This window comes from Mesoplodon mirus, assembly GCF_964341445.2.
Source record: "Mesoplodon mirus genome assembly, chromosome: 19".
Classification (NCBI taxonomy): domain Eukaryota; kingdom Metazoa; phylum Chordata; class Mammalia; order Artiodactyla; family Ziphiidae; genus Mesoplodon; species Mesoplodon mirus.
This window is the reverse complement of record NC_138995.1, coordinates 2,220,469-2,248,298: the sequence shown is the minus strand read 5'-3', so window position 1 is coordinate 2,248,298 and position 27,830 is coordinate 2,220,469. Positions and strand designations below refer to the sequence as shown.

General features: G+C 48.5%; 1 protein-coding gene across 1 annotated transcript in view; it reads right to left on the bottom strand.

Annotated features, from left to right (window-relative positions):
- ZCCHC14 (zinc finger CCHC-type containing 14) overlaps nucleotides 1–26,889 on the bottom strand; it is a 58,285-nt gene extending 31,396 nt beyond the window's left edge. The window contains exons 1-2 of the mRNA XM_082607565.1: nucleotides 26,288–26,889; nucleotides 422–545 (exon numbers count right to left, since the gene is read on the bottom strand). Coding sequence (XP_082463691.1) covers nucleotides 422–545; nucleotides 26,288–26,854 — 691 coding nt within the window. The 5' untranslated portion in view covers nucleotides 26,855–26,889. The remainder of the gene's footprint in view (nucleotides 1–421; nucleotides 546–26,287) is intronic.
- Between the last annotated feature and the right edge of the window lie 941 nt (nucleotides 26,890–27,830).

Below are 27,830 nucleotides of genomic sequence, written 5' to 3'. Positions count from 1 at the left end.
CGCTGAGCTAGCGCAACTGCATGAAATAAAGCTAAAAGTTCAGGCCCTTACTCGCGTGAGCCACATTTTCCAGGCTCGGAAGGCACGCGTGGCTGGTGGCGACTACGTCAGTGCAGAGAGAACATACCGTTACTGCACAGAGCGCTACAGGACGGCGCTGCCCTACAATTCAGGACCCACTGCAGTGTGGGGCGGGGAGAGGCACAACAACTTTCACTCTTTCCCCCTTAATAAACATCAAGACGTGAGATGTTTACAGCCGAGATCCACTGGTGTGTAACTTGCAGAATTTAGAAAAACAGTACATCCTACTAAGACTAGCATCCCCAAAGACCTGAGAGCATTTAACCAAACGCCACTGCGAACATCTCCTCCTACATCCGATGCTGCTCCCCTCTGACCCGGCAGACCAAGCGCTCACCTCTGGAGTGCTTCCCTCCAGGCCTCTTGGGCAGCGACTCCTCAGTGGAATGCGCGGATGTGTGCAGGGCGTTCTCCAAACTGTTACCGACACTGCTGACGGGGGTCTCCGTCCTGGGAGTGACCTCAGGGGACAAAAATAGAAACATCTTATTTTCTTCCATGTAGTTCATATGGAATGATTTCCATTTTTATTTAAAAGACATTTCAGTTTATTGTAGCTTCAAACTTTTCTATAAAATGTGTATCACTAGTGCGACTGCAAAGCACTTCCGGCGGAAGACAAAACTTTCACCAACCCAGTCCTCAGCACTGGAATTTAAAAACATCCCAAGTTTGAGCAAACGTGGAAGTTCACGTCTTGTGCCACTGGTTCACGTGCTGGATAGAAACTGTTAACCAAGCCATCAGGAATCATATACCTAAATCTGAGGCACAACCTGATTGTTTATTTCTTCAAATCAGAGAGTTTCCTATAAAATTAATTACACAGCAGGACTTGATACAGTCCTTCTATAAATCTTGAAAAAAAAATAATAAAATGCTCTTTAAAAAAACCCAGTAAAGAACAGAATACAACTTGATCTATTTGGGGGTACATTTTTAAAAAGCAGATTCTAAAATTACATTACAATTCCATTTCTGGGAATTTGTCATACGAAGTACTTACACGTGAGAAAGATGTGGGGCGGGACGCTCACTGCAGCATTTGTAATAGTAAGATACTGAAAACACCTTAAACAGCTACTGAGAGAGACCCAATAAATAAAGGACTGCTGCCCACAGATCCCCACTCTGCACGGTAAGGAAAGCTCACCCAGACCAAGTGTCCAAGACAAGCCAGAAGGAGTGTTCCGTGCCCCCTCCCGTCTTAGGGTTACAGTGAACGTGTCCATGTGTAAATAAACAGTCAGGGCCCGGAAGGATACGGCAAACTCGTACCCATAAGTGATTTCAAGAAATGAGAGGAGGCTTTCTTGGGCAGGGCGGGGAGGGTGCAATAACTTTCTTTTTTTCCCCGTAATAATGACCAGTATTTGAAAATTTTATAGCCAAATATATTTACTACTTGTAGGATTTAGAAGAATAAAAATGACCAATGCTTTAATGTCTTCATATTCACAATTTAATGTACATCAAAATTTCAACGGACAGTAGAGAAAAATTAAAATTTTAAAGTTTGTCAAAAGAGGTGAGTTTTAGGGCTTCCCTGGTGGCTCAGTGGTTGAGAGTCCGCCCGCCAATGCGGGGGACACGGGTTCGAGCCCCGGTCCGGGAAGATCCCACATGCCGCGGAGCAACTAAGCCCGTGCGCCACAACTACTGAGCCTGTGCTCTAGAACCTGCAAGCCACAACTACTGAAGCCCGTGTGCTAGAGCCTGTGCTCCACAACAAGAGAAGCCACCACAATGAGAAGCCTGTGCACCGCAATGAAGGAGTGGCCCCGCTCGCCGCAACTAGAGAAAGCCCAAGCCCAGCAACGAAGACCCAACGCAGCCAAAGATGAATGAATGAATTAATTAATTTTAAAAAAAAAAGGTGGAGAAACACCATGCTACATACACAACAAAGGAGAAGATTTGGGAAAAAGTGGAGCATGCCTTCTGGTCCCAACCCTGACCCATGTCAGGAAGCTCTCTGGCCTTCACTGTCCCTGGTTCTCCTTGTTACCTGGACAGCAGGTGGGCGGCAGCACAGCCCTGTGCCCTGCTGTGTAAAGCCCGGGCCCGGGGCATCAGGCAGAGGCAGAGGGAGCGGAGCAGGCGGAGGTGGCACCACTCCTGCAGGGCAGGACGGTACATGCCATCTCGGAGACGGGACACCCAACCCTTCACAGATGGAGCCGCAGCGACACCACAGGCTGCCCACAACAAGCTCCACCTGCTCTGCCTGCCAGCTTCTGGGCAGGAAGGCCTCCTGCTGTGCACGGGGCCATGCAAGGACCCCACGCAAGGACAGCAACTCACCGCAGGCCTGGTTAGTCCGCAAGTTTATGTAGCTCAAGGAAAGATCTCCTCCCCACCCAGTATTCCTCCAAAAGGCCAATTCATTTGATAACATTTACCAAGATGTTATCAAGACAGCTACATTTTTCAGTTACTTATATTTATAATTTAACTAAATTGGATTATTTCCTTTAGGTGTGGCAAAGTTTCTTTCATCATCCAATGGTCAGAGTATTCCAGAAATGAACTTCTCTCCTATTAAATAAGATAATAGCACTAACAGGTACAAGTAATTACTCAAAGAGCAAGAGTTTAAATTCCAAACAGTAAATATTACTTTGGCAAACAACTCAGGAGGTTACTATTTTCAGCTATACACTGAACATAATGGCAGCAGACTCCCCGCATCTGACCTGACTCCTAGGAACCCCCCTGTGTTCTCTTAGCTACCCTGGCAAGTAATTCTAAGTCCTGGTCCTAAGGAGAGAGAGGCTGAGCTGTCTCAACAACCGACAACGGAAACACTGGGCCTGCTGGCCAGTGAGGAACCTCTCTGCCCCAAGCAGAGACACACATGCCCCTGCCCACCCTGCAGCAGCCCAAACGGCCCGAGCAGAACGCCATGCTCCAGACTCTCAGCCTGTGGGGAGGTGGAGGCAAGAGTAGGCCAAGTGCCCTGCAGACCCTCTGGTTAACACCGTGGCTGGAGAACGCAGCTTGTGGAGCAGGGGAAGCAGACCCGCATGGGGTTCTCAGCCCCGCCTGCACGCGGAACCCCGGGGCACTAGAAGAATGCAGGCCAACACCCCGCCAAGCCGACCAGGACTTCTGGACTGCGGCCGGAACGCTGGTGTGGTTCTTTTGTTTTGTGCATGAAGCTCCCAGGGCCCCACGTCCAGGTGTCTGACTGTCCCCAGAGGAGAACAGCGAGCTCCTTCCCTGGATTCACAGGAAAAACTACAGGGTGTAGGTCAATGTGCCGTGGCTACAAACAGAAAGGGAAAATCTGTGAGTTCCCCATCGAAATGTATGCACTGCATCTGACATAAATACATGAAAGAAAACTCTTTAAAACTGTAAATATTGGGGAAAAAATACATGTTTTCCTCGGTACTTTTTCCCCAAAGCATTTCTTCCTAGTCTTCCAAATGTTCACTTTTTCCAACCAAGCCTTTATCTTTGCTCCTTTGTTTACATTGAAAGCTGTCTTTACTTGCATTTCCCAGAAATGCTGTTTGGGGTTATTTTTGGTCAAGTTAATTTGCCCCATGTGACCTATGCAGTTCAGCTCAAGTGCTCTCTGACTCAGGCTCACAAGCAGGGCCCAGTCAGCAGCTGGGTGGACGCAAGAATAAAGACTCGCTCGGCTCCCAGTGTCGCCTTCTGCTGCTGCGGGGAAGGCGCTGAGAAGATGCTCTCCGACTCCAGGGCCCAGCTCAACCCTGACGGATGTTTCCCATTGGGCTCAAAGTCCCTTTCCCTGCAAGCGGCTCTATTTCTAAACGACGCCCGACGTGCTTGCCGGCCAGCTCACCTCCCGTTTCACCTTCACAGCCGGCCTCTCCTACGGCCCATGGGGTCTGGCTCCTGTCACGGCCCTGACATCCCCCATGGCTCCCCTCCGCTCCATCCACTGCGGCCACCGGGGGTGGGACCGACGGCCGGGAGGCCTTTGCCCCACCTGTGCCCTCAGCCGGGAGCCCCTCGACCCCATCTCATGCACGGCTCCGGCTCCACAGCCACGGCCGCAGCCCACTGACCATGCCACCATGGCCAAAACTTCATCTGGCAAAGGTTCAGCTTCCTCCACTGCACCTAGCTCGTAGGTTTTTTGTGAGAATTAAATGAAAAGCATTTAAAGTAGTTAAGTGTGCTGGAAAAACAGCCAGGACTCAGTGAGATGTTAGCGGCTGTTATGACCATTGCACGTGCCGGCCAGCCATGAAGGCCATTACACGGGCTCAAGTGCCAACACACGGCGCTGTGAGGACACGTGGAGGCGACACATGCCCACGAGGTCCCACAGAGAACTCCCCTGGGCGGCCTCGAATCCGGGGGCAGGGTCCATGCTCGACCCCACTGTCCGCACCCCGAGTGCAGCACGCAGAGCTGCACTGCTGACCACACCTAGGGTCCAGGTCCAGGGAGCCCCACGGTGTCCACATCCCCGTCCCTGGAATCTGCGGGCGGCCTCCCCCTCTAAATAGACACGCCACCTACAGATGGCCTCTTCCGTGACAAGCGATCAGCACACTGCAACTACAGGTGGACAAATGCCCTTACGAGCAATGCGCACACGTCACAGGCGAGCGACCTCGTCCCCAACCAGCAAGTGCAAATCAGTGCAACTGTCTCAGCAGCGATGAGGTGTACGTGACCAGCTTTTATTACATTTGTACCTTTGGGCCCACTAATCCCGCTGGGAGGAATCTATCCTAAGAATACAGCCAGCGATACAAAGGTTTGTGCGCAAGAAGGTTCCTCTTAGCTTTAGAAGACAAAAACAGGGAATTCCCTGGCAGTCCAGGGGTGAGGACTTTGAGCTTTCACCGCTGAGGGTGTGGGTTCAATCCCTGGTAAAGTAAGATCCCGCAAGCCATGCGGCACGGCCGAAAACAAACAAAAAATGACATCAATATCCAGCAAGATTTAATATTTAAGTACGTAAATAAATTGACACCCAGGGGCTTCCCTGATAGCGCAGTGGTTAAGAATCCGCCTGCCAATGCAGGGGACACAGGTTCGAGCCCGGGTCCGGGAAGATCCTACATGCCGCAGAGCAACTAAGCCCGTGTGCCACAACTACTGAGCCTGAGCTCTAGAGCCCACGAGCCACAACTACGGAAGTTCTCACACATACAGCCCGTGCTCCGCAACAAGAGAAGCCACCACAATGAGAAGCCCGCGCACCCCCTCGCCACAACTAGAGAAAGCCCGCGCGCAGCAACGAACACCCAACGCCGCCAAGTAAATAAATAAATAAATAAATTTACATCCATATGATTAAATGTTATGCAGCCTTTAAAAAATAATTTCAGAAAATGAAAGGCAAGGAGAACACTCACACTTAGACATGTGAATTTTGTAATATATAAATCATGTAGATACATATATTACAGGCATTGAAAAAAGAAGAAAACGTGCCATAATTTTAATAGTATTTACTATCTGAGCGATTAAAAATATACTTTTCTGTTTTTCAATTTTTCTGGAAGGAACGATCACTATCAGAATTAGGGGAAAAGTTAAAGACACTAAGTCTAAATGAGAGCACCTTCCTACGAGACGCAAACAGCATGAAAAAGTCCAACAAAAGCAACTCCTAAAACCGCAACCGCTCATCCCTCGCACGGCTGTCCTGTCTCCCCAGGCCTGGCGCTGTCTGGGAGCTGTCGGAGGTGCTGAGCAGCACCGGCAGGACAGGAAACCCGTGGTCCAGGGAGGACGGCGGAGCTGAGGCCTCATGGGGCCGGAGTCAGCCGAGCAAACACCTGCAGGAAGGGCTCCCAGGAGCAGGGACAGATGGGTCGGGGCCCCACGTCTCCAAGAGCTGGGCAGGAAGGCCTCCTGGGCTGAAGCTCAGGAACACCAGGGACCTCCAAGCACAAGCATGAACTCCAGCAACTACAAACAGAGTCCCTGATTTTCAACGTGTTTTCCAAGTACCACCTCTATACTGGAAAGAGCAACATGTTAAATACTTCTAAGTCAGTGGGAAAAAAATACATAAAATCAAAAAGAAAAGTGATTTGTAAGCATTTTACTAAAATAGTGATTATGTGTCTCTAAAACCCAGAACGAGAAAATAGATAGTTTAATAGTGAAAGCTATTTGCTGACTTAGGACAAGCGGAAGCCAGAGCTAACCAAAAACCATTTTCCACATAAAAACACTGCTTTTAATATTTCTTACCCTAGGGCTCTGCTCATTAAAAAAGAGAAAAGGAGGGAGAAAAAACGATTACTGCTCAAAAATCTCAGCACAAGGTACCAAGTACGTAACCAGATGAGTTCCAGCAAAGCGGCTCGAAAGCCATGCTCTTCCCTAGCCGCCTTCAGGGCGGTGCAGCCCCACTGCGCACCCAGCCTCACTGTGCACATCGGGAAGCTCAGCAATTCAACTTCAGGCCACCCTGCAGCCGGCAGCCGGCGGTTAAACCAGAGCCCGGCAGTGGGGAAAGGCGCCCGGAGCCTGTCACCTAGCAGGGGCCACCATCGTCCTGCTGGAGACATGGCCGAGGCGCAGGGCGTAGCAGGACAGGCTTCGTCTGAACAGCCGCACTGCCAGCCTCTCATTCAAAGGTTTATTTTAAACAATGTCGACAGCTTAGGTGTACTCTCCTAGATCTGAACAGACAACAGGCAGCAAATTTAAGGCGGGGGCGGGAGAACATTAAAAACAGTGGTGTCGAGAGAAAGGTGCAATGTTAGCAGGGAGGACCACGAATGACGCAAGGGGTCACGCAGGGTCACGCAGGAGTATTATTATTAAACCCAGAACTTCAAAAGGCAGAGCCACGTGGGATCTCAATAAACTCTGAAGACAACACTGAATGTAAAATACATTCAGGGGCTTCCCTGGTGGCGCAGTGGTTGAGAGTCCGCCTGCAAATGCAGGGGACACGGGTTCGTGCCCCGGTCCGGGGAGATCCCACATGCCGCGGAGCAGCTCGGCCCGTGAGCCGTGGCCGCTGAGCCTGCGCGTCCGGAGCCTGTGCTCCGCAACGGGAGAGGCCACAACAGGGAGAGGCCCGCGTATCGCAAAAAAAAAAAAAAACCCATTCAAGAAGGCATCCCCTCCCCCTTTAGGAAAAACGTAAGGCATGTGACCGGTGTACTCGTGGAAACCACTTCAAATGCAGGGCTGCGGTCCTCTGCACAGCAATGTCAATTTCAGGTAGTTTCTTCTCGTGGACATCACAGCCAAAGTCGGTCCTTTTTACCCTCAGGACTTTTGGCATTAAGTGCATACTACACACCATATTGTTAGCGTGCACATTTTGGCCAGAGTGTGCTTAAATATTGGGGTTTTCTTTGAGAACCTGAGTCAAAGTCTAGTCATAATGAGTAAACCGGGCTCTAATGACCATTTTGGTTCTTGACGTAATATTCAAGCACCAGAGATTAACCTCGCAGAGCAGCACATGTTCCAGTGGTTGCTGTACGATCCCCCAGGGTGCGAGCCACAATACAGGTTCAGTCCAGAACCCTGGGGCATCCAGGATGGGGGACAACAGGCACCCAAAGCAGCTGGAAATGAGCAGGAGCCACCCAGCTGAAGGCAAGGACCTATCAAAGGTCCAGAAAGCATGAGTAGGCCCTGGGGATTTACTTCTACAGGAGCCACTTGAGCAGACGCCTGTTACGAGCACAGCCAAACTGCTCAGTCTCTCAGGGCCAGGTAGCTGTTCAGGGAAAGATCAGGCCGGAAAGGGCCCAACGCATGATCAGAGAAGACACTCAGGTCAAGAAATTCAAGAGGCACCTCCAGCCGCAGATATCAGCAGACCCTGCACATGAGAGGCACACAGGTATGGGCGCTGAGCCTGCCCTTTCACACATGAGACCCTCCTCAGCACCCTGAGTGCCAGAACATTTCAACAAGCATCTTATGTGCAGTCTCCAAAGGACATGCGAATCTCAAGGCACCAGGCCAGCCCATTTCTCCGCCTCTGCCCAGAGCCTCACCTTTACAGTGACGCGAGTCACAGCAAGCAGGAAGCACTCCTTCACAGCTATACTTCCTTGGGGAGCATTACTCCTTCTTGGACACATGGTCTACACTGAGCACAACACTTGGATTACAAAACACAGGTGGTTCTCCATTCAATAACAGCTGAGTAGTCAGAGCAATATTTTGCAGATAACCATAAGCTCTGGACAAAGCATATAAAACAATGAACCGACACAGCCAAACACAGGAGAAACCAGGGGGAGGTCTCAGCTTGGAAGTGAGACGTGCACGGATGAGCTCATGTCCAGCAGGCCCGGGCCTCACCAGAGAGAAGAGCAGCTGAAGCTCAGGGAGGGCCCCAAGCCTCACCAACTCGGAAAGCCAGAGATCGGAATGCTGGTGGACTCCAGCAGCTGGAAAGCGAGAGGGAAACCCCGAAAGGAGAGCGCCCGGAGGGGAACAGCAAATTCTGCATATGACTCCTGCCCACACTCCACATGAGCCCTGAGCCGGGCGCCAAGGGCAGGCTCCGGGTGGTCACCCCAAGACCAATCAACTGCACAGACCGCAGCAGCCAGCGGACACCGGAGAGGGGCCTGGGAGCAGCCCAGCCAGGTCTACTACACCAAACAAACACAACTGGGCACCAACACCCTTCAGGAGGACAGAACAAAATGCAGAGTTTCTACAATGCCTCACACACAAAGTCCAAGAAGCGATCTGTAATTACCAGACACGTAAAGAAACGACAACGAGACCCACACAGAGAGAAAAGGAGGGCAGGCACAAGACAAGCCGTAGCTGGGGCCCGAGGCAAGGGGCGAGAAGCGGCTGCTGTAACGAGGCTCCAGGACGGGAGGGAAAATATGCCCATGGTATACGAACCAAGAGGAGATCTCAGGAGAGAAACAGAAACTGTTTCTAAAAATGGAAATTCAGGAAGCAACCAATGTCCTTCAGGAAGTGAATGGATGAATAAACTGTGAACTTCCAGACAATGAACTATGACCCAGCTCTGTAGAGAAATGAGCTCTCCAGCCATGAAAAGATGTGGGGGAGGCTTAAATCCATGTTCCTAAGTGAAGAAGCCCATCTGATCCCAACCATGTGACATCTGGAAAAGGCAAAACTATGGAGACAGTCAAAAGATCAGTGGTGGCCAGGGGTTGGGGGAGTTATGAATGGGTGGAACACAGAGGATTTTAACGACAGTGAAGATACTCTGTAATACTGTAACAGTGGATATACGTCATTACACATTTTCCAGACCTATAAAATATACAACACCAAGAGTGAGCCCTAATGTAAACTGTGGACTTTGGGTGATTATGATCAATTTTTCTGGGAACCTAAAAGTGCTCTAAAAAATTGTCCTGGGCTTCCCTGGTGGCGCAGTGGTTGAGAGTCCGCCTGCCGATGCGGGGGACACGGGTTCGTGCCCCGGTCCTGGAGGATCCCACATGCCGCGGAGCGGCTGGGCCCGTGGGCCATGGCCGCTGAGCCTGCGCGTCTGGAGCCTGTGCTCCGCAACGGGAGAGGTCACAGCAGTGAGAGGCCCGTGTACCACAAAAAAAATAAAAAATAAAAATAAAAAATTGTCCTAAAATAACAAAGAAAATTTTAATGGAAATTCTAAAACAAAAAATGCTATTTCTGAAATAAAAAACCCACTGGGTGGCCTTAACAGCAGTTTGGAATTAATAGAAGAGTCAGTGAATTTCAAGACAGATCAGCAGAAAGTGTCCAATCCAAAACACAGAGAGAGAGAAATATTTTGGGGAAAAAAAAAAAGAAGAACAAAGCTTCCAGAACCTGTGGAATAATATCAAAAGGTTTAACATACCTGCAGCTAGAGTCCCAGAAGGAAAGAGATGGAGACAGGAAAAACCATGGAGAAATTATGGCTGAAAATCTCCCCAATTTAGTAAAAGACATAAATTTACAGATCCAGTAAGTTCAAAGAACAGCAAACAAGATAAATTCAAGAAAACAACACAGTCAAGCTGCTCCAATACCAAAGCCAGAGGTGATCTTGAAACCAGCCAGAGGAAAACAGCACTTTGGATACAGAACCATAAAACAGATGATGGCCAGAAGACATGTCTCAACTTTTTTAAAAGCTAGAAGAAAAAGAACAGTCAACAAAGAATCCTACATCCAGTGAGAACACCCTTTAACAATACAGGGCAAAACAAAGCATTTTTGGATAAAAGAAAACAGAATTTCTTGCCATCAGCCCTGCACTCCAAAACATGCTGAAGAAAAGATTTCCAGACTGAAGGGATATGGTAACAAACTGGTTCTTCTGTAAGAAATGGCAAATACATGGGTAAACATAAAAGACTATATTTTATTTTAACTTAAAAAAATATATTCCTATTAAAGCAAAAAATATATTGTAGAACTAAACAGCATATACAGAAGCAATACATATTTAACCACAGCATGAAGGACAGAGAAACCTTACGGGGACAATACAACTGCAAGATTCTCACTCTCCACATGAACTCCAGGAAGGCAGACTGTGAAACTTCAGTAACCCCTGGACCAGCCACTAAAAATCATGCAACAAATGGAGTCTGTGAGTCCCCTTAAATGACGTTCCAGAAAAGGTGGAACTAATCAGTGGTGGGGGGAAAATAGAAGAGAAAAAAAAGAAAAAAGGCAGGAGGTAGGAGATAGCAGGGTTTGGTGGCAGTAAAGGTGGGAACTGACCCAAAACAGAATGAGGACATTTTCTGGGGTGACAGTAACGTTCTGTATCTTGGTAGGGGTTCATTCATTTACCAAAACTCAAGTGGTGAAAAACACTCACTCACTCACATGATACACTTAAAATGTGTGCATTTTGTGCTACACCATGTTAACAAATTGAAGAATAAAAACCATATTATCATCTCAATAGATGAAGAAAAAGTTTCTGATAAAATTCAACATCCATTTATGATAAAAACTCTTCAGAAAGTGGGCAAAGATGGAATATACCTCAACATAATAAAGACCATAGATGACAAACCCACAGCCAACATCATTCTCAACAGTGAAAAGCTGAAAGCTTTCAGCTAAGATCAGGAGTAAGACAAGGATGCCCACTCTCGCCACTTTTATTCAATGTAGTTTTGGAAGACCTAGCCATGGCAATCAGAGACAAAAAAGAAATAAAAGGAATCCAAATTGGAAAAGAAGTAAAACTGTCACTCTTTGCAGATGACATGATACTATACATAGAAAATCCTAAAGATGCTACCAGGAAACTGCTAGAGCTTATGAATGAATTTGGTAAAGTTGCTGGATACAAAATCAAATACTATCCTATGCCCCAGCTGCTTAACTTCATTAAATTCTTTAATTCACTGTGTATCTGAAAGCTCCTGGCAATGGTGGAAAGCTTTTATCCCAGAGGGGTGGGTGGGGGAGTGGGAGCCAGAGTCCACTTCTGTCAAAATTCATTTTTATTGGTGGAGAATAGACACTTATTCCAGTTGTTATACTTGAAGTCTCTAATAAAAAAAAAAGAATTTAAAATTAAAAAAAAAATCTGTTGCATTTCTATACACTAACAATGAAATATCAGAAAGAGAAATTAAGGAAACAAGCCCATTTACCATCTCATCACAAAGAATAAAATACCTAGTAATAAACCTACCAAAGGAGGCAAAAGACCTGTACTCTGAAAATTACAAGATGAAAGAAACTGAAGTCGACACAAACAGGTGGAAACATATACCATGTTCTTAGATTGGTAGGATTAACATTGTTAAAATGACCACACTACCCAAGGCAATCTACAGATTCAATGCAATCCCTATCAAATTACCAATGGCATTTTTCACAGAAATAGAACAAAACACTTTTTAATTTGTATGGCAGCAAAAAAGACCCTCAGTAGCCAAAACCACCTTGAGAAAGAAGAATGCAGCTGGAGGAATCACACTCCCTGACTTCAGAGTATACTACAAAACTACAGTAATCAAAACAGTAATGGTATTAGCACAAAAACAGAAATATAGATCAACGGAACAGAACAAAAAGCCCAGAAATAAACCCACACACTTACAGTCAGGAGGCAAGAATATAAAATGGAGAAAAGACAGTCTCTTAAATAAGTGGTGCTGGGAAAACTGGACAACTACATGTAAAAGAATGAAATTAGAACATTCTCTAACACCATATACAAAAATAAACTCAAAATGGATCAAAGACCTAAATGTAAGACTGGATACTATAAAACTCCTAGAGGAAAACACAGGCAAAACACTCTTTGACGTAAATTGTAGCAGTATTCTTTTGATCTGTCTCCTAGAATAATGGAAATAAAAACAAAAATAAACAAATGGGATCTAATTAAACTTAAAAGCTTTTTACACAGCACAGAAAACCATAAACAAAACGAAAAGACAACCTATGGAATGGAAGAAAATATTTGCAAACAATGAGACCAATAAGGGATGAATTTCCAAAATATACAAACAGCTCATGTGGCTTAATATCCAAAAAGCAAACAACCCAATCAAAAAAATGGGCAGAAGGACTCCCCTGGTGGCGCAGTGGTTAAGAATCCACCCACTAATGCAGGGGACACAGGTTAGAGCCCTGGTCCGGGAAGATCCCACATGCTGCCGAGCAACTAAGCCCGTGTGCCACAACTACTGAAGCCCGTGCACCTAAGAGCCCGTGCTCCGCAACAAGAAAGCCACTGCAATGACAAGCCCACACACCGCAATGAAGAGTAGCCCCTGCTCGCCACAACTCAGAGGAAGCCCGCGTAAAGCAACGAAGACCCAACACAGCCAAAAATAAATAAAATAAATAAATTTATTTTTTTTTAATGGGCAGGAAACCTAAATAAGCATTTCTCCAAAAAAGATATACAGATGGCCAACGGGCACATGAAAAGATGCTCCACATCACTAATCATTAGAGAAATGCAAAACAAAACTACAATGAGGTATCATCTCACACCCGTCAGAATGGTCATCATCAAAAAGTCTACAAATAACAAATGCTGGAGAGGGTGTGGAGAAAAGGGAACCCTCCTACACTGTTGGTGGGAATGTAAATTGGTGCAGCCACTATGCAGAACAGTATGGAGGTTCCTTAAAAACTAAAAACAGAGCTACCATATGATCCAGCAATCCCACTCCTGGGCATATATCCAGAAAAGATGAAAACTCTAATTCAAAAAGATACATGCACCACAATGTCCATAGCAGCACTATTTATAATACCCAAGACATGGAATGTCCATCAACAGATGAATGGGTAAAGAAGATATGGTATATACACACAATGGAATATTATTCAGCCATAAAAAAGAATGAAATAATGCCACGTGCAGCAACATGGATGGACCTAGAGATTATCATACTAAGTGAAGTTAGACAAAGAAAGACAAACGTCATATGATATCACTTATATGTGGAATCTAAAAAATGGCACAAATGAACTTACTTACAAAACAGAAATAGACTTATGATTACCAAAGGGGATAGCGGGGCGGGGGGACAGGGGGACGGTACAGATAAACTAGGAGGTTGGGATTAACATACATACACTACTATATATAAAATAGGTAAACAGGGCCTCCCTGGTGGCGCAGTGGTTGAGGGTCCGCCTGCCGATGCAGGGGATACGGGTTCGTGCCCCGGTCTGGGAGGATCCCATATGCCGCGGAGCGGCTGGGCCCGTGAGCCATGGCCGCTGGGCCTGCGCGTCCGGAGCCTGTGCTCCGCAACGGGAGAGGCCACAACAGTGAGAGGCCCGCATACCGCAAAAAGAAAAAAAAAAATAAAATAAAATAGGTAAACAACAAGGGCCTACTGTATAGCACAGGGAATTATATTCAGTATTTTGTAATAATCTATAATGGAAAAGAATCTGAAAATTCTTTATATACATGTATGTATGTATAAGTGAATTGCTATGCTGTACACCTGAAACTAACAAAACATTGTCCATTAACTATACTCCAATTTAAAAAAATGGTTAACAAATATAAAATAGCTGGCCAGCAGAAAGCAGCCACATAGCACAGGGAGATCAGCTCGATGCTTTGTGACCACCTAGAGGGGTGGGATAGGGAGGGTGGGAGGGAGACACAAGAGGGCGGGGATATATGTATACGTATAGCTGATCCACTTTGTTATAAAGCAGAAACTAACACAGCATTGTAAAGCAACTATACTCCAGTAAAGATGATAAAAAAATAAATTAGTTAAATTAAATTAAAAAATGGTTAGGGCTTCCCTGGTGGTGCAGTGGTTGAGAGTCCGCCTGCCGATGCAGGGGACGCGGGTTCATGCCCCGGTCCGGGAAGATCCCACATGCCGCGGAGAGGCTGGGCCCGTGAGCCATGGCCGCTGAGCCTGCGTGTCCGGAGCCTGTGCTCCGTAACGGGAGAGGCCACAACAATGAGAGGCCCGCGTACCACAAAAAAAAAAAAAAAAGGTTAAAACAGAAAAATAAAAGTGTGCAAGTCACAGAATGTTTTACCTTTAAACTAAACTATACATACACTGAGCTGTAATACTGAGGATATCAACGAAAGGTTACTGAACGAATAAAAATGAATAAGTAGGGGTGGGGTGGCTGGGAGAAGAACTACATCACTACGACAAAAGGTTCCGAGGAACAATCAGAGCCGCCCAGAGGAGGCTGGGCGCCCGCAGCTCACACAACTGCCAATGCCTCCCACTTCCTACTCCACGAGCCACAGAGCTTAGCCTCCTTTGTCTTCTCATTTCATATTCTTCAGGGTTTTCCTCTCAGTTTTAATGATGAAGTAAAAAAACAAAACAAAACACACCACTTTTAACATAATTTTGGTGTCACATAATACACACAGCTCCTTACTCATGTCACCTCTGAAGTTACTCATCCTTAAGCCCTGTGTCTGTCTCCTTGCTGCCAGAATGGGGACAGGACGGGATGGGATGGAACCTCCCTCACAGGCTCACTGGGCAGACGGCGCAACCCATCAGAAGCACCCTGCAGAGCGCCCCGCGAAGGGCACGTGCGCCTCTTGTGTGCGTGCTACCTGTCCTCTGCTCATCTCTTACTAACGATTCTAAAAGAAAAAGAGGCATTGTGATTGGTCAACCAGCCCCCCCACACGAATATGAACAGCACACTGGTTCACGAGCTTCATACCCAGTCTTGAAAGTACACGGAAAAACCCACACAAAATAAGTGTTTTCAGAAAAATCCCACCCTGCAAAGTACCCATACCAGAAACATACTCTGCCAGGAAGCTGGCGACAGGAGGATCATCCTCCCACAGGGAAGAACGGAGTTCCGAAGAGTATTTTCATACTTAATTGCGTCCAGGTGGAGAACACGCACCACCCGGTGCTTCCCACACAACCTCAACACCCAGTACGTTCAAAGTATCTCATTAATTTAATTGACTTTATTATAGCTAGGTTGTTACCATTATTCCCAGGCTTAATTTTTATTAAAATGCCCAAATGTGATGGGAGAAGGGACTGTTTTTCTTCCCCACAAGTTAATTCTCCTCCTTTTTCAAAGTTATTTTTTCTAGTCTAGACTATAATATTTCTAGAAGTAGTTCCTACATATACATGTTTTAATTAGATTCACTGTGAATCAGTAAGAAAATTGAGGATACAATTTCTTTCTAGCAATTCTACTGAAGTTCTTATGTAAAAGTCCCAAATAACTAGGAAATGATGCTATAATGCTCCCTTCTTATAATGAATCTGATGTCAATGTTTAAAGTATAAAAGACATATACACTAACAACTGGGATGATAACAGTCGCTCGGTTTACTGCCGTTCTATAGCACATTAAAAAACATCTAGGCTTACCATGGTTTACAATTCTGCAAACACTAAAGGAATATAGTGAAAGTCTTACGTTTAGAGATACAAGCTCTAAGCTATCTCTCCAAGACGACTTGATCCACGTGCACAGCCCCACAAGTGACCAGCCCACCAGAGCACTGGAAGACCACACGCCCTGTCCCCAGCTCTCACCTCCGCCCCAGCTCTGGGTGTACTTGTCTATAAACTTGGTTTTGTCACAGCATAATATAAAGCCAAACCATTCCACTCAGAGTGTTTCTCCCAACAGAAGCTTTTGCATGCTGACTTTTGAAAAAAAACAAAGTAGGATACAGATGTTAAAATTCACTAGAATCTACGGCTGTGTAATGCGTAAGAGAAACAGCCATTGGGTAAAGGCTATGGAGAGTGTGAGTTGGTAACAGATATTACTAATAGGGCCACAGAGAAGAAAAGCACCAAGGAAGAAAACGTGTTCACTGGGGGGGGCCTTTCATAAACACCAACACGTCCCTTCCACTGGGTTTTCACAGACGCTCAGGACACAGCTCCTACTAGGTGGCAGGGACCGCTGGCCTCTGGGATTGAAAGACAGAGACACAGTCTCTGCCCTCCAATAAGGCAAAGTTTGGTGATGAAAACTTAAAGAACCCTACTACAGTAGGGTAAGGGCTAGGACCGAAGGAGCCAGAAGAAGGCTTATTTAATATGTGTGCGCCAGGAAGTGTGGGTTGGGGTGCCCCAGGCGGCAGGTGTCCCATCTGAGAGAACAGTACCTGCAGAGGCTCAGGGCAACGAGGCAGCACAGTGAACAGGAGCAATGTAAAAGCTGAATGAATATAGCCAGGCAAGGGGCAGGTCACAAAGGACGCAGCACACCATGCTAAGAACTGCACGCCAGAGAGTAACCCTCCTACGGGCATCGTACCAGGACCGTGGTAAGATGTGTGCCATCTGTGCCACCCTGGGAACTGCTGTTAGAGGCTAAGAGGGGCCCAGGGCGACTACGGGGTGTTACAGTACACAGACCCAGGCCAGGGAGACGAGTACGTGTGGCACTAGACTACAACCAGGTTAAGGTCGGCACCTGAACATGTCACTGTTATTTCTAAAAGGAGTTAGGGTACCGAAATTTCTGTTTTAAATTTAATCCAAAAACAAAAGAGAGAAGTTACAAAGTTGCCTCTTGTAGACTTAAAACAATGGCATCAGTTAATTCTACAAAGAGGTCTTCACTCACTCACATTCCAGTCTGCTTCTTGACTTGGGATGAGGCGGGGCCGCGCGGGGCTAGGGCTGTGCTTGTCCCCAGAGGATGGCTTTAATCTGTGCCCTGAATCCCTGATAAACCACCCCAAATCCACCTACTAAGGAGTGTCCCACAGATGTAACCATCATGCCAAGTGTGTTAGGGAGAGGTGAGGGGGGAGAGAGCAAGGGACAGACAGACAGACAGACAGACCGAACCAACGCTGACCTGGGCTGCGGCAGTGCCGATGGAGAACAATAAGTCTACGGAGATGCTTGGGACCTGAGAACAAGCTGGTTGAAAATGAGAAAGCAGGCGTGGGCTCCTGGCTGGGGATCAGGACAAGGGCGCAGCAATAGAGGATGGGAAGAGAGGACCTTGCCTCTGGACACACTGAGCTCCCTGCGCCATCCAGCTGTAGCTCAGTCCCCGCTAGTTAGAGATTTGGGGGTAACCAGAGAGAGCGGCAAAATCACAGCTGAATATGTCATGAATTATAAAGTAACAAGAGAAGAGAAAGGAGGAGAGAAGCCTGAGGAATACCATCATCAAAAGGGCAGGAAAGCAGGAGAGAAACGGAAAACAAACGCTCATAGAGCAGGAGGAAGTCAGCGGTGCCAGAGAAGTAAGGGAGGGGGCCCGGCTCCCAGGCAGCGGGTGACTAGGCCCCGCCCAGACCCTTTAACCCAGCATCTCAGCAGCCCCATTTGTATAAAAAAACAAAACAAAAAAAACACCATCCCCTGGGGAATTCCACTGCGCAGGGAACCCACAGAACAAATGAGAGATGTGAAGGATAAGGGCTGAAAAGTAGCCAATGAATCTGGCAAATAAGAGGTCATCAAGATAAAGACATCAGTGAGACCCAATAGAGAGTCTAGAAGTAAACCGAAGCATACTTGGGGAACACGCCATACCGTAACAGACAGCACTTCAAATCTGAGAGGGAAAGGATGCATTATTCAACAAATGGCACTGGGACAACTAGGTGGTCATAAGGAAAATATAAAACCAGCTTTGTACCTTATACCAAATAAATTCCAGATGGATCTGTTAAATGTAAAATGAGAAACCACACAAGTTTTGTAAGAAGACACCACAGGGAATGGTTATCGTGTATAACGCATGATGTGTATGTGAGCACAGTCTATGCATATGTATAGTAATATGTACGATGCATTATGTATACTGCATCTAATTGTGACACAACACCCAGACGCCAAATGAGACTGGTAAGAATGACATTAAAAACCAACAAACAAACAAACAAAACTGCATGGTAAAGTCTTGGAAAAAACCCAAACATGGAAAACAAATACCTACAACTTCCACTAAAGACAAAAGGACAATTTCCTTGAAACTTAAAGAGCTCCTAAAAAACAATAAAGAAAAGATCAACAACCCAACAGAAAGGGGCAAAGGATACGGAGAGCTCAACAAAAATAAATAAAATGGATCACCTGCAAACATGTCCCTGCACTGAGCAGCATTCCTCGCCTAAGTGCCTGGCAGCAGCCAGCGGTGCGCTGACGCCCCGCGGGAGGGGAGGGACGCAGACAGGCGCTCACACACGCTGTGGAGGTCCCACAAGGTGCAGCTCAGCAACACCCCAAATAATTACCTAAGCACAGACCATGTGACCTGCCACCAATCCCACGTCCAGGCTTCTGCTCTGGAGACACACTTACCAACGTGTGAAAGGTCATATACAGGTGACGTGTACATGATATGGAAGTGACAGACATTGTTTGTCACAGTAAGATGGGAACAGTGCTCATCAGTAGAGACGCACGGGGCAGCCACAAAAGAGAATGAAGCAGCTCTGTGGACTGACGTGAGAATGCTCATCAAGAAAGACGCCAAGAGAAGCAAACAAGGGACAGACCTGTGTGTGCAGCAAGACACCAGTTACCTATTTGTAAAGACAGAGAGTCTTTCTGGAAGGTTCTACAAGGAACAAAGTGGGGAACGGAACTGCATGGGTTCCTGGGTAAAAAAAGAGAAAAAAACAAAAACTTGTTTTATTAATGTGAAATAAAAGGTATCAACAACCAGGTAAAGGAAAGGAACCTTCCCTGATTGCATGGGGGATGGGGGGGGGGAGAAGGGGATGTTTCATTGAATATTCTTTTGTAGCTTTTCAATTTTCTTTTTACCTCTCATTATCTATTAAAATATTTTTTATTTGAAGATTTATTGGGTTCCCTTTAATAAAAACTGTTCTAGTTGAAGAGGCTGGGGGCAGAAGCCAGGTTCCGGGAGGCTGGCTGTATTCTGTATCACTGGGTTTGGGTTTGGGTTTGGGTTTGGGTGTGTGTGTATGTGTGTGTGTGTGTGTGTGCGCGCGTGTGCGTGTGTGTGCGCGCGTGTGTGCGCGCGCGCGCGCGCGCGGGCAGAACAGCATGTATGGGAGATCCTATTTGTATTTAATTATGTATATATGATGTTTTCAAAGAATACATAAGTATATATTTATATAGGCATTAGAACATCAGAAGGATTCACACTGAACTGTTGAAAATGGGCTCTCCCTGGAGAGCAGGCCTGCTGGCTGCTCTGGGGCAGGACCCGGTCACAAAGGAACTAAGACGTGAGTGGATGACTGAGGGGACACATGGAAGGAAGGGTCTTGCTGTTTCCACGAAAGTGCTGATGCTCCAAGTGGGAAAACGGTGGAGGTCAAAGGTTGGTGTGGGGAGGTGGGGAGGTCAGGAAATAGCAAAGCACAGCACGTGACCTAACAATGTCCCTGAGGAAACAGGCAGGTGTGACCAGAAGAGAGACAGAGGGACTGCCTGGGACAGAAAAGCAACCTCTGCCCCAAAACGACAGGACGGGTACAGATAACCTGAAAAACATCCACCCCAAGCTCCAGTCCCCCAGAGGTGAGTCCTTTGGCCCTGCCTCTGAGGTCCTGGCCATATACTCTGTCAAAGAGATTATGTGAAATTAGCAATTATTTGAAAGATAGTCTGTCTTGCTTTTGTCTTCTCTTCACTCTAAATAACTTCAGGTCTTCTAACCCAAAACAAAACAAACTGCTTAAGAATTAACCAAATATTTTATTAGTTCTCGATGATTGCTTTTCCCTTTTGACAGGAAACACTGCTATAATATGTTAGGTCTCACAGGGCAGCCATAAAATAGAGTGGCTATTATACATAGGGAGGCTCCCACAAAACCGCTACAGAGACTGGAGAAAAGCTGTCTGGTTGAAACCGACTTCTAAACTGCATATGTCAAGGGTAAAGTCAAAAATCAGAAACCCTTCAGTAATCTGTAAACCAGTTAGTGAACTTGGGGCAACAGTTCCTACTCAAACTAATGAGAGAAGTAGTGTTCTGAGGGGGGTTCTCAAAAAAAAAAGATACCCAAAGGATCTTTTTTTCTAAAATCCAATCCATCTAAGGCAGGAAAAAATAAAAAGAATACTGAAGTAGAGACTATTTTTCCTAGATGTGATAAAATTTTTCCTTTGATTTACTAACAGTTTCTAAGGAGGCCAGCAGTCAACAATTTAGCAAACAGAAAGGATGTACCAGCTCGGGTCCCTTCTCCCAGCTTCCCCTCAAGTTGTAAAACTCGTAAGTGAATTTGTTGGGAAAATATGTATATTAATCCAAAATGTCCTCAATCCAAAAGGTAGGTAAATAAAGTATACAGGACTGAGAAGAAAAATGGGTAAAATGAAGCCTAAGTAAACAATGAACTTCAAAAACTGCAGAAACAAGGCTAATGTTGATGTTTATCTGCAATTACGTTCTAACTTGTATCAGTAATGCTACCCCATTGCTCATCACACCCTAATATGACATGAAACTTCCAGCTTCTACAACTATACTCCAGAACACATGTGGAACAGGTACTCAAAAATGTTTGTTGAGTTAAATAAAGCAAATGTGAACTAGCTCGTGTCAAAGTAAATAGCCTTAAATTAACCTGAGGGCAAAAGACAGTCATTCAAGTGCCACACAATCTGAGCCATTATACAGGAGAAAAACAGCAGGACTGCAACTCCAAGGAGAGGCGAGGGGTCTTCATTTTCAATGAATACACCAGCAGCAGAAAAGCGATTAAAACTGTACCCCAGGATGTCTCAATTCCTTACCATGTACTTCACTACAAAACGAGGACACTCTTTGGGACCTATAAAAGCTGGCCAAAAAAAAAAAGTCCAATCTATCTCGGGACACCCTCTCCTGCAGTGTGATGAAGGAAGCCAGACTTGCTTGGAGACTGGTGACCTTGGACCTCAGCTGCCTGGAACAAGTGTGAACAGGGAGCCGCACTGGCCTTCCAGGCACAGCTCTTCCTTTAACCTGAGTGGGAACAGCAGCAGCTCCAGGCAAAGTCCCTTCTTGTGGTTTCAGACTACTTTCAGCTCCAACGGTCCAGGGTTTAGGGTTAAAGGAGAAACCAGAGGAAACCATTTCTACCGCACAAGACAAACTACCAGGTGTCTCACCTCTGAACTGCAATGATTTCCAACAGCTTACGAAAAGCAACGAGACAAAGCAAGCTCTCCTTGCCTTGGGCAAGAGATTATTAGCAGGTTTGTTCACCGTATCTGCGTGGACCCCAAGTTTCTCGGGCACTCGGCCCACAGAGGAGGACTCTGGAGCTGTACCACAGGACACACACCCAGAGGATGGCCATCACCCACCACACTCCTGCACTAAGCACTTTAGAAACAGTTTCGACACCCTCTGGAAGTAGGTCCGTGAGGATCCTGATCACGAGGATTCCGGAACGCGAGGGCAGGAGGGGCTCACAGCGTGACCACGGAGCTGACCATCAGTCCTGAGAGCAGAGCGGCCTCTGCCACCTCTCACTGCAGCTCCTCTGGGAGGCCAGGGACAGACCTGCCGGGCGCTGTGCCGACGCCCAGCAATCCGCCAGGTGGACTCTTACCGTGAGAGCCAGTGCCTCTGGACGGCCGTGTGTGGGCGACACTCCGGAGACAACTGAGCAAGTGTTAGGTGGAAGGGATTAAGACACGAGCCTACTAGCCATGAGTGAAAAAGTCTAGAAGCAAGCACCGGAGACAACTCACAAACCCATCAACTGATGGATGGACAGACAAAACGGGGTAGAGCCACACAACAGAAATTACTCAACCTGAAAGGAGTGAAGTGCTGACACAGGCTCCACAGAACGTGAGTGAACCTTGAGAACAGTACGCTGAGTGAAAGCAGCCAACCACAGAAGGCCACCTAGTGTGTGACCCCATTTACACGAAATGCCCGTAACAGGCAAATCCACAGACAGGAAGTAGATTAGCGGTTGTCACGGCTGGGGGAGGGTGAATGGGAAGGGACTGCAAATAGGTACAGGTTTCTTTTAGAGGTGATGAAAATGGTTATGGCTGCACAGCTCTGTGAATATACTAGAAACCACTGAACTATACACTTCAAAGGAGTGAATTTCATGATATACGAATTAAATCTCGATAAATAAATAAGCATATGCCACAGCACTTTATCACTTGTACAGAGAAAAGATGGTAAAGGATAAATTTAAACTTTTCCAAAAACTATGGCTTTATAGTTAAATGAAATGGAAAGACAGTTTTTCGCACTGCACACCTGCAGCACCTAAGCTGCTGAGCGCAGGGAAGCCACCCACTCTCCCTGCAGCCTACGAACACCTTCCTTTCTGAAAGTAAAGATGTCTGTTTTACTTTCTTCACACTTTTAAACTTCTTCTACAAGTCCTTGGAGCAAGAAGAATTTTAAAATGACCCAGTGAGACTTTGGAGAAGGAACTGCAAATACTGACTATATCAGAAAATTTGGTTGCAAGAAGTATGTCCCTTTAAATAGGATAAAGAATAAAAAACAATCAGCATCTTTATCTCCAAAAGATAAACACAAAGTCTCTAAGCTCAAAGAGTTCAAAACAAAACACAACATCTTACAAAAGAAATGCAAACAGAGCTTTAAGGGGCTGCTTTTTCAGGACTGCACTAAATATTAGATTTAGGGATACTAACAAGGCAAAAGGCTTACTTGTTAAGATTTCACGGGACTTGTGCATCAGTGTCAGGCATAAATTTGAAAGCAGCAAAGGAACAGAAAGTTAAATGAATACGAGTGAAGTTAAGTTCAGCAGTGACACAGGGGATGTACTAGGTAAAACTAGACACCATGGGCTTCCCTGGTGGCGCAGTGGTTAAGAATCCGCCTGCCAATGCAGGGGACACGGGTTCGAGTCCTGGTCCAGGGAGATCCCACATGCCACAGAGCAACTAAGACCGTGTGCCCCAACTACTGAGCCTGTGCTCTAGAGCCCGCGAGCCCCAACTACTGAACCCGTGTGCCACAACTACTGAAGCCCACGTGCCTAGAGCCCGTGCTCCGCAACAAGCGAAGCCACTGCAATGAGAAGCCCGTGCACCACAACGAAGAGTAGCTCCTGCTCGCTGCAACTAGAGAAAGCCCGCACACAGCAGCAAAGACCCAATGCGGCCAAAAGTAAATAATAAAATAAAATAAATAAATTTATTAAAAAAAAAAACTAGACACCATGATTGTTTCTGAAACGTGGAAGCAATGGCCCCAAGGTTACTCATTATAACCTCATTATTAAATGTCAGGCAAAATTCTCCAATTTCTCATGGATGAACAGAAAAAAAAAAAAAAAAGCCTGCTCCAAGTAACTACATATTCAAAAATCAACTTAGAAAACACCAAAACTCCAAAACATAAATATTTCACTCCCTGACAACGTGCCTTGCTTAAGTTAGTACTCCTAGGGAATTCCCTGGCGGTCCAGTGGTTAGGACTTGGCGTTCTCACTGTCAGGGTCCGGGGTTCCATCCCTGGTCGGGGAACTAAGATCCTACAAGCCCAGCATTGTAGCCAAAAAAAAAGTTAGCGGTCCTCTATGGAAAGCCAGAGAGGACAAGGCCAAGAGAGCACTCACAGAACATCTCCTGGGCGCTTCACCTGGGACCTCATGGAACCCTCCAAACGAGCCCATGAGACAGGTAACCTGCCTTCCACCCCAAAAGGGAAAACCAGGAGAGAGGATTCTGGCCAAGGTCACACAGCTGGTCAATTCCGAGCCCCTGCATCTCATCAAAGGGGTTTCTGGCTTGACAAAAAGTCTCTCTTATAAAAGGTATTTTTGTTCTAGCTTTAGCTCGCTGCCCCGCCTAAATAATCGCCATCTTCTGCTTTTATAAAGTGATTCATCCGTATACACAAAGGAATCCCCTTCAAGAGGTGAATATGACTGGTGTAAGAGCCACAGTCACTATCAGTGTTTACTAACACGAACAGAGGACTGAGACCTCATGAAACTGGCCACCAGGGACTGAAACCCCATGAACACCAGCACCCCAGAGCCTACTGAGTGCCCTATGGACAACCACGTTTTATAGGACCCTGCTTTCCCTTTGTTGTAGCTGGAAAAACATTTTTAGGATGGGATTTGAACACACGCTTAAAAAAGGAAACCAAACTCTCAGAGGTGGTTCATATCTCAAAAAAGATACGACAAGCTAAAAGCCAATGTAGGGGGGTTTTCCTGGTGGCACAGTGTTTAAGAATCCGCCTGCCAATGCATGGGACAGGGGTTTGAGCCCTGGTCTGGGAAGAGCCCACATGCTGCGGAGCAACTAAGCCCGTGCGCCACAACTACTGAGCCTGCAGTCTAAAGCCTGCGAGCCACAACTACTGAGCCTGCGTTTCACAACTACTGAAGTCTGCGCACCTAGAGCCTGTGCTCCACAACAAGACACTGCAATGAGAAGCCCACGTACCACAAGGAAGAGTAGCCCCTGACTGCGGAAGCCAGAGAAAGCCCGCGCGCAGCAACGAAGACCCAATGAAGCTAAAAAAAAAAAAAACCACCAATGTAGGTATCACAACCCCGCCTCAAAGGAAATCATTAAAAGCCACAATCCACAGTTGAAAGAGCTTAAAACCACCACTAGCAAACCAGAGAAACAAAACTTTAGTCTCAGACAGCGCAGACACTATCAAAAAGCACTTAGACTACTGGTACGGCTGCAATCCTTTACTACCAAAGTCAGTTTTAATCCCAAATCACACAACACACGTGGTCAAAGAGACATCCTTTTGCTTGGAGCACAATTCTGGCACAGGGTCCCAGGGGGCTGTTAAAAAGACACTGGAGCCCCAAATGCTTTGTGTTTACATAGTTTTTAAACATTTAGACAAAAGTTCACATTTCTAACTGAATGGCCACTCTGCCCTTCCTGTTTAATTTGGAGACAGGAGATCTTTTAACTAATCCTAGTTGGACTCTCAATCATCCTAGGATTTGTTTCTAAAAAGGAAGGCGGGTCACGGAGAAATAACTGTTTCACATGCGTTGAAGGCTCCAAACCTGCTTTTCCGTCTGTTACAACAGACCGGTTCTTACACACAATATAAATACAGACACACGTACACATTCAGAAATACACATATACACTCTATACACATATATACGTGCGCATACACACAATGCACATACACTCGAGCAGACGTGTACTCACGTACACGCACACACACGTGCACACGGCGGCCTGCGGCCCACGCCGACCCTAACCTCCTCGGGGCGACGCCGACCCCACCACTCCCGGGAAATGGACACCTAGGCCGTGGGAGCCCCAGCACAGCACCCCGCGAACGTCTCCTATCGTTACAGCGCCTTCTAATCTCCACCTCACTAGCGGCTTCCTTTTCTGATAATAAACACCAGATTTGGAGAAACCAAGAGGACACGATGTGTAACGGTTATCTGTCGCCCAAGAGCCCGATGAAGGGGACAAAGGCCTTATCGCGCTTCCAGCTTCCCGCGGAAGACGTGTACCGAAGGCCCGGCGGGCCGCGAACTCTGCCCGGGGCGTCCTTCCCCAGTCCCGGAGCCCCCTCCCCCGGGCCCCGAGCAAGGCGGGTGCGATGGGCCCCAGGGGACGTGGGGTGCCGGGCGGGGTCTAGGGGTGCGGGTTTGGAGTGCAAGGAGAGAATAGGGGGTTGAGGTGAGGGTGGGGTCTGAAGTGCAGGAGGGAGGCGTGGGACACGGAGTGAAGTGCGGAGTGGAAGCCTGGGGTGACGAGGAGACGGTGGGGCGGAAGCCTGGGGTGTGGGTAGGGGTTTGCGGTGATGTGGGGTGCCAGTGGGAGCTTGGGAGCGAGGTGTGAGGTTTGGGGCTCCGGCGGGGTCTTGGGGCGCGGGCACGCACCTTGTGGCAGGCCGGGCATGTGGGCAACGCGCTCTTGCCCCCGGGGCCCCCGCCGCCGCCGCCGCCGCCGCCGCTCAGGCTGCTCTGGATCTGCGTGAGCTCCTGGCGCAGCACCTGCTTCTGGTGGAAGCTGAAGGCCGGGTGGTTGGAGGCCATGGTGAAAAGCAGCAGGAACTCATCGCCCGTGCGGCCCTCGTTGAGCTGCAGCCCGTAGTTGTGGATGATGGAGTCGATGTGCGTGAGCGTGCGGTAGAGCACGCCCGCCGCCTCGCGCTGCTCCGAGCCCAGCAGCGCCAGCGACACGAGCAGTTTGCTGCGCACCACCTCGTCTGTCAGGTTGGTGAGGCTGCCCAGATCGGCCGGGTTGTTGGCCTTGATCTCCGAGTCGCGCAGCGAGTGGTAGTCCTTGCGGGCCAGGTCCTCAAGGCACGAGCCGAGGAAGCGCAGCTCGAGCGGGATGCACAGGTCCAGCAGGCCGCACAGGAACTCCACGCGCTGCGGCGACGGTAGCTCCGAGAACCAGCGGTACACGCCGTCCCTCTGCAGCGGGCAGCGCTTCTCCACCATGCTGCCGCCCGCGCCGCGCCGCCACGCGGGGCCGGGGGCCGCCGCCCGGGGCCGGGGCCGGGGCCGGGGGCGCGGGCGGGCGCGGGCGGGGGCGCGGCCGGGGCCGGGCGAGGGCGAGGGCGGCCGGGCGCCGAGGGCCGCGCCGGGGCCGGGGGCGCGCGGCGCGGGCGAGACCCCCGCCAGGGGCCGGCGGGCGGGCGCGCGCGGGACGCTGGGGGGGCCCGGGGCGGCCGGGGCGGCCGGGGGCGGCGATCGGCCTCGGGCCCCCCGCTCACGGGCGGGCTCCTGGCCCGCGCCCGTCCCCGGCGGCGGCCAGTGCGCGGCGGCGGCGGCGGCTGCTCCTCGTCGTCGTCGTCGTCGCCCGGGAGGCGGCCGCCCCCATCTCCCCCCGCGCCGCAGGGTCTGTCACTGCGGGCCGCCCCCCGACGGAGCCGCCCGGGCCATGCCGCCGCGCCGCCGCGCTGGGCCGACGGCCGTTACCCGGGACGGAGGCCGCGGCGGCTCGGAAGCGGCGCTCGGAGCGGACTCGGGAGCGGGCGGCGGAGGGATCTGCGCCGGCACTTGCCACGGCCTCGCGCCTTTGCTCCCAGCGCCGCGGACGGATCCGGGCCGAGCGCCGCGTTCGCAGCTGACGGGCGCCGGGACGAGGCGCAAGTGGGCGGGGAGGCCGCCTCTCACGACAGCCAGGCGGCCTGGCCCGCCCCCCGAGCTGATTGGCTCGGGCTGCGCCTTCTCTGCCCATGATTGTTCCGGGTCCCCAATCCGATTCGCCCCTGCCCCGGCCACGCCTCCCCGGGGCTGTCGATCACGTTGGAACCGCCCCGGCCCGCCCCGCGGCGGCCGGCGGAGTCAATTGGCCGGCGGGCCGGGCGGGCCGAAAACCCGAGGCGGATTTCTGGTTGCTTTTGTTCACACAGATCTGCGTGGAGCATTGTTTTAGGTGAAAGCGGGCGTCCGGGCTTCCCGTTTTATTCCT